Source organism: Calliphora vicina, chromosome 2, assembly GCF_958450345.1.
Source record: "Calliphora vicina chromosome 2, idCalVici1.1, whole genome shotgun sequence".
Classification (NCBI taxonomy): Eukaryota; Metazoa; Arthropoda; class Insecta; order Diptera; family Calliphoridae; genus Calliphora; species Calliphora vicina.
In genome coordinates this window covers 66388170-66401685 of record NC_088781.1, presented here as the reverse complement: position 1 = coordinate 66401685, position 13516 = coordinate 66388170, and the positions used below count along the sequence as shown (strand labels likewise).

Below are 13516 nucleotides of genomic sequence, written 5' to 3'. Positions count from 1 at the left end.
AAATGGGTGAGTATTTACACTCACATACAGTATAATATACCTTAAATTCGTATAATTATACAAAATACATACATACGAACATATGAATAGTGTCTGTCGTTTTGAATGTTTGTCGAACGAGTGCTAGTGCTAGTTCTTGTTATTGCAATTGCAATTGTTACTAATATTATTAGTCGTTCTGTATAAAATAACAAACTAAACTAAGAATAGGTTTCATTTCCGTTTTACAAATTTAAATTATAATATGAGCACGCGACATAACGGAAGCGCATTCATGCATTTTATATCATTCAACAACAAAAACAATCATACTTCGTACGATTTATAAAGTGTTCATTTAACGTATTTACGTAGATACGAATGTTTGTACATATGTATGATTGTGCGAAAACTTATGTAAATTTACACGAATTTAATGAACTGAACACCACATAGTTTAAGTTAAACTATGTACTACTATTTCATATCAGGAACGTAGGATTGAGTGGCTTAAGAAATCTCTATAAAACAGTTGGAATTTGTGATTTAAACTCTAAATGGGAAGGAATTAGGGTTACCAGATTCAAGTAGACATTCGGGAAACTAAAAATTGACAAACTAAAAGTACATACGATATCATTAAAGTATTTTTATCCGTTACAAGTCTAAGTTTGTTTCGATATTTCTGAAGTAAAAGAGTTTTTGAAAGATAAAGCTTCCGATATTCTTTCGTATGTTTTATAACCGAAATTTATTTCCGTTTTAGAACGAGTAAAAGCAGAAAATCATCAAATTCTGGTGAAAAAGCTATGAATTTAACATTAGCGTGTCATTGGAAGATATAATTATTCCATTATTTTTTGCTGAAGTGACATTTTTAAGTAAATAAACCTATTATTAATAAGATATTGAATGTTTTTAAAGTTTTAAAGTTTTTGAAAAAAAGTATATGGCTTTCAATTAGTGTTTATAAAAAACCGACTTTTTAAAAAACCGGAAAATTGGCATTTTTTAGAAAACCGGTTTTCGGTTAACCGACTTCGAAAAAACCGGTTAACCATATGTGGTTAACATATATGTGAAGAAAACATAAAATGTCCAATAAAGTACACACAGCTTTAAAATTGTTGGTTTCAGGAATGGTTAACATTAAATAACTATAAATATACAAAAGTGCTAAGTCCATTTTATTTTGTAAAAATTTCAAAATTATTATCTTAGTCAAATTGAATTGAGTATAAATATGTTCCTAAATATATAATACTTGTTTTAATTATTGTTTTTTTATTAAATTTCAACCAAAACGTGTAAATCAATTTTTAAATTAAATGCATATTTAATAATTTATTATCACCTCGACTTTCTTATATGAAACAGAAAATGTTCCAAATCCCAAAAAAGGACATGTAAGATGCAAACTCACTTCTTCTCAACTGTGATTATTTGTCATTATAAATCTTACCAAATATTTACCAAAACTCCCCGGAATTTTTTTTTTCAAAATTGGGCTGTATATCTCAGCCATTTGTGGGCCGATTATCTAGATTTTAAAAAGCAACCGAGCCGGGTTGTAAGTTATTTGGGGGCTTCGTAATGTTGATTTCAACATACAGGCGGACAGACGGACATGGCTATATGGACTTCGCTATCTATAACGATCCAGAATATATATACTTTGTGAAAAATTTAGAAATTACAAACGGAATGACAAACTTATATACATACATATCGCTCATTTGCTGCAACAACGTCATAACTCAAAATCCGGGTGTTCTTTAATCTTTCATATAGTTTTGTCAGTTTTAAAAAAAGTCAATTATTTTTTGTATGAGAGTGCTATTTCGTTGTAAACGTCAAAATTAAAATTCATGTTTTCTCAAGTAAAAATTTGGGTTAAATACAGATTAAAACTATATTAATGTTTAAATCAGGTTTTATTTCTGAAATCGCATGACTTGTTGAACATTTATTTAAGAAACAGTAAAATGTCATAAAACAATCAAAGCCGTTTTTTTCTAAACGACTTATTTTGAATTATGACGTTGTTGCAGCAAATGACCGATATGTATATTCATTATTTCACAAGTCTTTTTTGTAAAACTTAAAAAAAAAAATGTAGAAGGGGGGTAAAATTTACCAGAATCTCTGTAGTTAAAGGTTAAACTTCATTAAATATTTTTTCGGAACACCTCTGACTAAAAATCCACAATTTTTTTAATTCCAACAATTGCATTGTTTTTTTTTTTGTTATATGTATTTACGAGTAAATTAATTATTACATGTTATTTCTTTTCATCCTCTTTTTTAGATTCAATTATTGAAACAACAAAAACAACTAAAACACGAAAAGTTAAAACAACAAGAAACACCTAAACTAAACAATCTTTAAACTTCCTTAAAACGTACAACAAGAACAACAAGAGAACTACAAAAAGTTTTATAAAACACAATCCATCCAAAAGAGAGAATAAGGACAACATAAATACACACACTCACTCACACACACAAGACAAACGAGTGAGCGAGCTAAAGAACGGAAGCTATATTGAGTGATAGAGAAAATAACTAGAAAGAGAAACAACATAAAACAATAAGAGAAATTGATTTGATAGCTGTTCCAATTGCGTGATTGTGTTTTGGTGGTAGTCGTAGGCCAAAAACATTTTCAAATATTAAAAATTTCTTCGCACAAGATCCGGTGATGTGGGACAACCCCCGCAGCGGGAAATGCAACAACCCCAACGTTACATACCGTCTGTATCTGATCTATATGGAACGGACGAGATAGAACTTCTACTGGACGAAATACGTGAACTAGAGCCGGTCTGCTGTCAGCTGGACGATGAACAGGATTTTGAAATAGCTGGCAGCAGAGCCGGAGAGCTATCATTATCCTTGGAATCGCCGCTGGGTACGTGCACGTCGTGGGATTCTCACGCCAATTATAAGCAGCGTACCGCCCAAACGCCACTGCCATGGGGTGTTGCCCTACACTGTGATCCGCAACATTTAAAAACGCCTACAGGGATTGTGCGAATACTTTTGGTGGTAATATCTCATGCAAACATAATCAATTTAATTAAATTTAACTTGTTTTTTTGTTTGTGTTATTTTCAGTTGTCCTCAGCCGCTTGTCTTGCCTGCGAATGTTCGGCGGGTACTGTTCAAGTCGGTCTCTTTCTACTGCCACTCATCGGACGCCTCAGATTGATGGTGTTTTGTGCATTATTCTCCCTTTTAATCACATGTCTCATGATATTTCTTGACGTTTCCCATATAGCTCTAATGTTTCCCTTCAATTGGACAAAAGTTGTAAGTACAAAAAACATTTCGATGAAATTCAATTTTTATACAAACAATTGAGAAAGTAAAATTCGTTAATTTTCTCAAATTGTATGGAGAAATTACTACTAGAAGTATGGATCTTAAAAAAGAAAAAAATCAATTCTACTAGAAGAGTCCTACAAAAAGCATTGCTACAGCTATATGTATGTGATTTTGTTACCCCCTTCAAATAAACCAGGAACGGTTATTAGTAGACCCAAAATATTTTGGGAGAAATCTTAAAAAAATCACTTTTTTCCTCTCCATACGTAGTGAGTCGCTCTGATATATTTATAGTTTACGGTATATTCGCATTCGAAATTAAAATTTAATTTTTTAACTATCTTAGTCTGGATTTTTAAAAAAGCAGATATTTTCGATAAAAGTACTTACATTAATTTTTAGTTATACACATGATACAATAATTGTAGAAGATAGAATCACTAGGGAGAGTTTTCAATATTTAACCCTATAACGTCAAACTTTGTTTTTTTTTCACATTTTCTTTTGTTTGACGTTACAAGAATTGTATAATTGAGAATTTATTTTTTACTGAATGTACCTTATATTGTTGAATCATGGTTATACAGAAATAGTATTTTCCCAAAATGTTACCTTTTAGAACAATATAAAAATATTATTTATTTTTGGCGAAAAAACTACATTTTTATTTTTTTACAAAAAATTTCCAGCAATTCGAAATAAGATGCGTATGATTAATATTAATTAAGGTGTATTTTGAGTTTTCATACGATTCATACGATTTCAAGAAATTCTATATTTTGAAGAAATTTTAGGCAATTATGAAAAGCTTAGACTTAAAGCTTTAATAAAATATATGCAACTTTTATAAGAAATCCCGCGAAATTGCTTCAATAACAAATCTATTCGAATTTCAAAAAGTTTTTGATATTAATCTAAAATTACCTTAATGCTGTTTGGTTTATTGTCTTTTTAGAAGCATTTTTGAAAATATATAATTGCTCCACGTTTTTATAAAACGTTTAGCTCAAACAATTTTAAAACACATGTAAAATTTCCACTCAAAGTACTCGTTTGTATTATAAAAACAGCACATTTATATTTTTTAAACGAAATTCTTTAAATATTTGAAATTTTTACATAAAAAATATATGAAAAATAAAAAAATGTTTGTGATTTATAAAAAACAAATTTGTAACACATTCATTTGTTGACGAATCGTACGTTTAGAAATTCGTCAATTTTATAAATACAGGCTGCATTTTTCATAGAATAATTCAAAGTAGGCAGTTAATGCTTTCAAATAACAGTGCTGTAATAGCAAACTGTAACATATCTGTGGGCATTATTAACATTGGATAAAAGCTTTCAGTTGACCATTGATCGTAAGTTGGCAACGCTGTTTGCTGCGACCGTATATTCGAATTCGAATATTCAGTTAAAGAACATTGTAGAAAGTACACCACAGATGGCGTATGTATTAGAAACCTCTAGACAGTTAAAGTGAAATCTAGAGTGCAGATGGCAGTGTTATAAATAGTGGCAGAGGTTGCAGTCGTGAGTCAGTTTATCAGATACGCTTTTCGAACAAACATCAACTGAGTGCTGTGTTTTTCAAGTGAATTCGTGTACATTATAAAGAGTGCCTGTATTTCTGCGAATTTATAAACGTGTATAAAAAAACATTGAGCGACTATTTAATTCTGTTGTTGTATATTTTAAATAAATAAAGAGTTGTCAAACTACTAAACGGCTTTTATTTGCAATCAAAAGTATCCGGTTTATTTAAAGGAAATAAACCAAACGTTTTGAAAAGGTTAAAACGTAACAATACGTATTGTTACATTTTTAACTTTTTTAAAAACGGTGGTTTATTTCCATTAAATAAACTGGATACTTTTGCAAATAAAAGCAGTTTAGTAGTTTAAAATTAGCAACAACTCTTTATATATTTAAATTTATACAACAATTAAAATAGTCACTATTTTAATACACACACTTATATTACACATATTAAACACACGTTTTATAATATACAGCACAGCACACTTTTATCTTTACTTAACGATGCTTTAAATTAAACTGACTGGTTGGTGTTCTCACGGCCAATTTATATACGCTGGAATGCGCATACAATGTTCTTAATGGACAAAACTAGTATATCCGAATTCTAGAACTTTCAATGTTGATTTTAGCAGCTTAAACATATATGATCAATTCACAAGGTCTCTTATCATGTCATATTGTCCTAATATTTCACAATAGTTTTTGTCCTAAAATAATACTACTCTGTATGCTATGTTTATTGTGTTATCGTAGCCAACCAGCAGAGACCTGCGCCGAATGCCTAAGAGTCGGTTAAGCCGAGCTGCCGAGTCGTGATATATTAAGACATTGTGACAATATGACTGATAAGAGACCTTGTGAATTGACCAATAGTGTTGTCATACTTACTGCATACTTATTAGGGTATTCATTCGACTAATGATCGTTCGATTAATCGAATAATTTCTTATGAATAATTATTCGAACAATTTAAAAATGGTCATTTTCGAATAACGAATAATTCGAACAATTTTATGTAGAATAATCGAATAAAACGAATAAATATATGAACATTTGTGATATGAATTTAAATTTATTAAATTATTATTGCTTAAAATTTTTCATAATTTCAAATTTAAATATAATAATGACTCACAAAAATTGTATTGTTTCTGAAATTCGACAAATAACTAAAGACAAAGGGACTTTCGATCACTGTAGATGAGTGTTCCGATAGCTCCTTCTATAAATATATAAATAATATTGCAAGAAGTTACAATTCTAGAAACAAATCTTTCAAAATTTTTAACTTAGGACTTGAACCAATGAAAATAAAAGGTACGGAATAAAATGTTTGTTATTTAGCTGGCGAAATATTAGAAGAATCGCAATTAATAATCAAAATATTAACTTAGATTAAAGTGGTGTTGAATGTGATTTTGAAACGGTCGTTGAAAGTGATATTGAGGATGACATTTATAATGATTACATTGAAATAGATGAAGGCCATGATCGTAAAATATATGTATATAAGTGATATTATTAAGTGTACGTAAGTGTTGCCAAATATTTAATAAATCTAATGTTAAACACAAATATTGCAAACTAACGTTTTGTTGCAAGAAAAGCATGGAGTTCGTCTTCCACATGATTTTGAACATCGTTGAACATCTTTCGTATTAAATTAACCACGTTCACTGACAATGATATCAAACTTTGGACAGATTCCCTTTATTGTGTAATTCCCCAAGACCACTTTATCAAGCAAATATTCGGCAACGTTGATAGAGCTTGATGTATAATACAAATTGTTATAAATAATTTAGAAATAGCGGATAATTAATTTACTAAAGAATTAGTTACTCAATTTAAAACCCGAATTAATGAACGATATAAAAAAGTTCTTAATACGTTTATATTGTATTTGAATTCAGGATCATGTCCAACTAGCTCAAATTTTTTAAAGCATAGCTCCAAACCGGAAACTAAAGGGTTTGCTAGTCAATTGTTTTGTAGATTGTTCAGGAGTTAATCTGATCAGAATATTTCTGTTGAAAATTTAATGATGGACTTTGCTTTCGAATGTTTTTTAACATTATCAATACTTGAATTGTTAACTTTAACGTTATTTTTTGTTTTTCTTTAACAACAAAATATTAAAAAACCGACATCAAAACTTCATTCTTTACTTTTTAAAAAAAAATTAAATTATTCGAATAATTCGATTAATTTTAAACTTGTGATCGAATTATTCGAACAAGTTAAAATCTCTTATTCGAATTATTCGTTTTATTCGAACAAGAGAAAAATCGAATAATTCAAATACCCTAATACTTATCAACATTGTTGATAAGTAGAATCTTCTACTAATGGATATGTATATAAACATGATTAATGTTGCAGACAGTCGTTAAAGACCGTTAAATTCAAATCGCTAATGCAAATTCGTAACAATATGTACAATATATAAAGCATAGGGTAACATAGAGACGAGTCGTAATTGTCAAAAACCGTCCAAGTTCAAAAACCGTCAATACCATTATTTTCAACTTGAACAGATATAGCGATGTTTTTGTAGATATCTTATAGTAGATTCTATATGTACATTAGAGTGCTCCAAGATTGTATGGACGAAAAAAACTTTCTAGGTACAGGCCGTCCCCCCCTCTAGAATTGTTCTATGCATTGTAGAAACACGTTGTGTAAAATATTAGGATGATAGGATAACGTTAACTGGTGGCGCAACGACGCTGAAGTTTTGAGGTGCATTTACAAGGTGAAAATATGCAATTTTTTCAGTTTTTGTAAAAATTTTGCCATTAAATAATGAGTTTTACAATTTAATTTAAAAGAATCGAAATGTGTACGTAATTGTCGTTATAATAAGATATAAAAGACAAAAAATGGTGAAAAAATGTTAAAGTTATTAAAAAATCGCCAGGTCATTAACGTGTCTCAGGCCACTAGAACATGAAATTTATGAACAAAATTAACATATTTTGAGAAATATTAAAATAAAAGCTTATTTTTACTTAAAATATATCCATATTTACTTGTATATGAGTTTTTGTCGTCGTAGGATACCGTTAACCTATTCGCAGGTATGACCAAAAAAATTAAATTTTTTTAACGGCAGTTTCAAAACTCTAATTTCAAATTTTTGAAAATTTTGTTAAACAAATTTCAGAATTTTTTGATCATCACATGGGGATTTATTGACAACATAATAGAGAATAAAAATGTGAAAAAAGTATGTCAATACCTCCTGTAGTTTTTCCGTACCTGCGATATAAATTTTGCGATTTTCGAGAAAAACTAATTTTTTGGCCATATTTTGGGGAATGACCAGAATTTCCTTACTGTAATGATTTTTAAGTAAAAGCTATTCAGAATAATATAGTCCAGGTAATTTTAAATATAGTCTGAAAGTTTTACTAAAATCGGAAAACTTTAACCCTTAAATCGTGAAGGTCAAAGGTCAATTTTTTCAATATTTGGAATTTCTAATGGAAAGATAGCGAAATATTATATATTTTTGGGACGATTTTGATGAAACTTAAGAAAAATATAAAATGAAGTCTAGTATTCACAATAACAGTACAAAAATGGAAATTAACCCTTAAGAGTACTTGGGGTCAAAATGAATGTGTTTTTCGTGATTTTAAAAGTTGAGTGTCATTTGGACCCCAAGTGCTATTAAGGGTTAATTTCCATTTTTGTACTGTTATTGTGAATACTAGACTTCATTTTATATTTTTCTTAAGTTTCATCAAAATCGGCCCAAAAATATATAATATTTCGCTATCTTTCCATGAGAAATTCCAAATATTGAAAAAAATTACCTTTGACCTTCACGATTTAAGGGTTAAAGTTTTCCGATTTTAGTAAAACTTTCAGACTATATTTAAAATTACCTGGACTATATTATTCTGAATAGCTTTTGCTTAAAAATCATTACAGTAATGAAATTCTGGTCATTCCCCAAAATATGGCCAAAAAATTAGTTTTTCTCGAAAATCGCAAAATTTATATCGCAGGTACGGAAAAACTATAGGAGGTATTGACATATTTTTTTCACATTTTTATTCCCTATTGTATTCTTAATAAATCCCAATAAGATGATCAAAAAATTCTGAAATTTGTTTAACAAAATTTTTAAAAATTTGAAATTGGAGTTTTGAAACTGCCGTTAAAAAAATTTAATTTTGTTGGTCATACCTGCGAATAGGTTATCGGTATCCTACGAGGACAAAAACTCATATACAAGTAACTATGGATATATTTTAAGTAAAAATAAGCTTTTATTTTAATATTTCTCAAAATATGTTAATTTTGTTCATAAATTTCTTGTTCTAGTGGCCTGAGACACGTTAATGGCCTGGCGATTTTTTAATAACTTTAACATTTTTTCACCAATTTTTGTCTTTTATATCTTATTATAACGACAATTACGTACACATTTCGATTCTTTTAAATTAAATTGTAAAAGTCATTATTTAATGGCAAAATTTTTACAAAAACTGAAAAAATTGCATATTTTCACCTTGTAAATGCACCTCAAAACTTCAGCGTCGTTGCGCCACCAGTTAACGTTATCCTATCATCCTAATATTTTACACAACGTGTTTCTACAATGCATAGAACAATTCTAGAGGGGGGGACGGTCAAAATTCGCAATTTTATTTTTTTTGAGCACTCTAATGTACATATATAAAAATCTTTAAAATCGGATCGAGAAAAAAATTGTTTCATTATTATTTTTTTCGGGTATGTATATGCTCTGCTTTGGGACGTTGTTGTTTAAAGTCCAAATTCAAAACCTAAACTCAACTACACTTCGTCTATTTTATTTAAATCGGATTTGTCTGGAATTTCACTGTGCAATGATAAACCATTTAATCAAACGTAGGACTTCAATTAAGTTTCTATTAAACAGAAATACTTCAGATTTTTGCGTTGATCGTTATATAATTGACCATAACTTCCTTATAAGGTCCCATTCCGAAAATCACGTAAACTCATATAAATATATTAAATATGTTGGTTCAGAATCAAATTTTGAAACCAAATTGTAGATTGAAATATCTCCTCTGAAAATCACCTTAACCCTTTCGCTATATTTGATCCATAAGGGCATTTTACAATCTCAAAGCAAAAAAAACCTTTAAGATTGTGTTTTTCTAAGGTCTTAGAAAAAATAGTTTTTAATTTGTTTGTCTTAAGTATACTGACAACCATGTAACCTAGCGTAAAAGGGCCAATTGACCCCTGCGTAGGATGTGTTTAAATAACTAGTCAAGTATGTAGATAGTTACATAACTAGTTGCAACCCTAAATGATAGGTAAAATCGCAAGTTCGGGACCAAGGCGAATTTACTTTACAGGTGGCGTTAACAGCACAGCTGATCTACTACCTCCAAAGGTACATATGTTCTTGTTGGAGCTGTCCGCCTTGGAGTTCTCTTGTTTTGCACCGCAAAACATTTTTATACTTTAAGCATTTTTTGTTTTTTATTAAATTTATTATTTTTGTTTTTTTCACAAATTTTTTGTTTGTTTGATACATTTTGCTTTTGACACATTTGCCCCCCAAGCAACAATAAAACACAATGTTGTTTTTGCGATGTTGTACTTGTTGTAATATCAACGGCACCTGTACAATAAATTCGCCTTGTTCGGGACAGTTTTCTAGAAATGCTGCGTACTATTTGGGACAATATATTCATTTGGCATAATCATTATCATTTTATAAATTTATTTAAAACGTTAATACATATTATTTTCAGAATACATGGATGTACCTGAGTATTGGTTTAATATTGATTTTGAGCTCTACACTTATTATGCACATGGTCCTCTTTGCCGAAGAGTACACCTGGGTGCCAAAATACACAAAGGACACCTTGTTTACATCAGCGGTAAGCTTCTATTCAATAAATCCAAATATATTGTAATTTAATCTAGATAATAATCAATTTGTGATATTTTTTCATAGATAATTGGTTACATTTGTGCTGTAGAATCATTTATATTGTCAGGTATTGCCTCATGGCCATGGTCACAATATCGTCATGTACCAGATGACGGTAGCGACATGTATATTGAGGATCGTGAGATGACGCCTATGAGTCCAATCGATAGTACTGATGTGCCGAATAATCACCATCAATTACCACAATCGCGACCACAGAATCACAATAATTGTAATAATAGCGTAACAACGCACAGTGAAACAAATCATCACAATCAACAAAATCGTACAATATCATCACCAACGTCCTATAATAATCAAAAGCCTTATATACCTGGTATGTATCAAACAATCAAATATGTACAGTGAGCCTCAAAAGTGAGTAAACACCCGCGAATTTTTTGAGTTTTTTAGGATCATGAAAATCATTATAGTCCGACTTAAATCTTTTTTCAAAACCGAATCTATTATTCAACTCAATCTCTAACAAACCGAAACATTAAAATTTTAATCGATGAATAAATTTTAGGATTTTCATTATCTTAAAAAAAATCAAATATTTTTTATGTATACTCACTTTTGAGGCTCACTGTACATTAGGCTGAGTCGATTTTTTTTCATAAAAAATTGTATAGCAGAAACGCATTCTACGGAAAATTCTGAGAAATTTTTCCCAAGAAACCATAGGTCTAAAATCAAATCCTATCTTGCGCATTTCGACTTTTATCCAATAAAAAACTATTAAAAAAAATATAGTATACTGAAATATCATTGGATAAAAGTCGAAATGCGCAAAATTCATAGAATTTTCCGTAGATTGCGCTTCTGCTATACGATTTTTTACTTTTTTATCGTCCATACAATTCGACCCAGCCTAATGTACATACATATTTTGTGGGCTTTAGCCTAATATAGACTTTTAAAAGTTAATATCGAATAGGATTGTCCATATTGGAATAGTTGTGGTTTCAGAATATTGCGAAATTCACTACAAAATGTGCAATGCCAGTTTGTTAGACAAACTTCAATTGCTGAATTTATGGTTCACGAAACTATTTCAAAATAATAATTCGTTGAAAAGAACAGAACTTATTTCAAACACAATATTTTTAGAAATTATTAGTTAATTCACAAGGTCGCTTATCATGTCATATTGTCATAATGTCCTAATATTTCACAATGGTTTTTATTGTTTTTCAAGCAAAACATGTCCTAAAATAATACTACTCTGTATGATATGTTTATTGTGTTATCCAAACCAACCAGCAGAGACCTGCGCCGAATGCCTAAGAGTCCGTTAAGCCGAGCTGCAGTTTTTCATGGGAGCCCCACGAAAAAACTGACACGACTTTTGTAATTTATGGTAATTTTCTTTAAATTATGTAGTCCCGAGGTAAGAAACTTTGGGGGGTCGCCCACTAGCCACCAATTCCAACTACAAACCCATGTGAAATCAAATCAACTCTAAATTACATCAGCACTGACTATGTGATTAAGATAATATATCTCCAATCGTTCACAAACTATCGTCAATGCCGTTTTTTTATTGAAACATGTGTGGTCCTTTTGTATATTAATTTTGGGAGTTATTAATTAGGATCAAACTTAAAAATAACACTGTGTATTTAATTGATAATATATTTTACATGTTCATTCTTTTAAAATTTCATTCCAGCCAAAAGACCCAATGAATTAAATAATCAAAGACCAACACTGGGTCATACTCAAACAACCCGTAAACCGAATCAACGTTATCGTGAGGGTTATCACTATCAACCTGTTGCGTCTACGTCCCGCCAGAGTCCCACATTCGTCTTAGGCGATGATATTGGGGCCGGTCCATCCACATCCCGATCCAATGATAATTCTAGTGCGTGATAGTTTTTATTCCTCATTACATTAATTAATATTTAATAAAACAAAAATACATACATTTTTAAAAAGACAAACAAATTAATTGCATTGAACAAATCTTTGGACAAAAAAAATGAAAACAAAAACAACACATTTTTTTAAATCATAAAATAATAAAACAAAAAAATTAGTAATGATATTAAGAAATTGGAAATTTAATTGTAATGAAATTAGTTAAAAATTAAAAAAAAACACAAAACAATAAAATTAATTGGAAACTTAAAAAATTTAAATTGTATTAAGAATGAAATGAATAAAACAATAATACCGTTAAATTTGTATCTGTGTAAAATTAAATTAAATCAATAATGAAACATTAAATGAAATAAAACTGGAAATTCAAGAATTTAAAATAAGAAAATAAATAAAAATGACAACCATTGAATTAAAACCAAAATCCAAACATATTTAGAAAAAAAACAAGCAAAAACTATAGATTATAACAGAAGTAAGAACAAATAACAACTACTAAATAAAAATAAATAGATAAAAAAACAACAGTACTGAAAAACAAATTTTGAATGGAATATAAAGCAAAAAATAAATTAATAATAAATATACATACACAACAAACAAGCAAACAAACAAACACGTTTACATTAACCCAGAATTCCAATAATACATATAATTTTTGTAATTTTCAAAAACAAACACACATTTTCAACTCATTATTAGAAATTAATAAAAGAAAAAATATTGCATTTGAACAGTTTTTTTTTATAAAATCAATCAATTGATATTCAACAACCAAATTTGTCTTTAATTACTCGAAAGAAGAATTAAAAATTACAAAACCAAAGC

The 13516-nt window shown here is 29.4% G+C and overlaps 1 protein-coding gene across 1 annotated transcript; it reads left to right on the top strand.

Annotated features, from left to right (window-relative positions):
* The first annotated feature begins 2518 nt into the window (after nt 1-2518).
* Nucleotides 2519-13074, top strand: LOC135951128 (uncharacterized). The gene is made up of 5 exons (XM_065500712.1): nt 2519-3027; nt 3097-3291; nt 10617-10748; nt 10826-11138; nt 12477-13074. The coding sequence occupies exons 1-5, from the start codon at nt 2707-2709 to the stop codon at nt 12677-12679; spliced, it is 1164 nt and encodes a 387-aa protein (XP_065356784.1). The 5' UTR covers nt 2519-2706; the 3' UTR covers nt 12680-13074.
* The last annotated feature ends 442 nt before the right edge of the window (nt 13075-13516 follow it).

What these genes read in the sequence shown, in the direction of transcription:
- LOC135951128 (XM_065500712.1), top strand. Translation starts at nt 2,707, where the DNA reads ATGCAACAACCCCAACGTTACATACCGTCTGTATCTGATCTATATGGA. An exon ending in CCTTCAATTGGACAAAAGTT is followed by an intron (nt 3,292 to 10,616) that starts GTAAGTACAAAA and finishes TATTATTTTCAG; the next exon opens with AATACATGGATGTACCTGAG. An exon ending in ACACCTTGTTTACATCAGCG is followed by an intron (nt 10,749 to 10,825) that starts GTAAGCTTCTAT and finishes ATTTTTTCATAG; the next exon opens with ATAATTGGTTACATTTGTGC.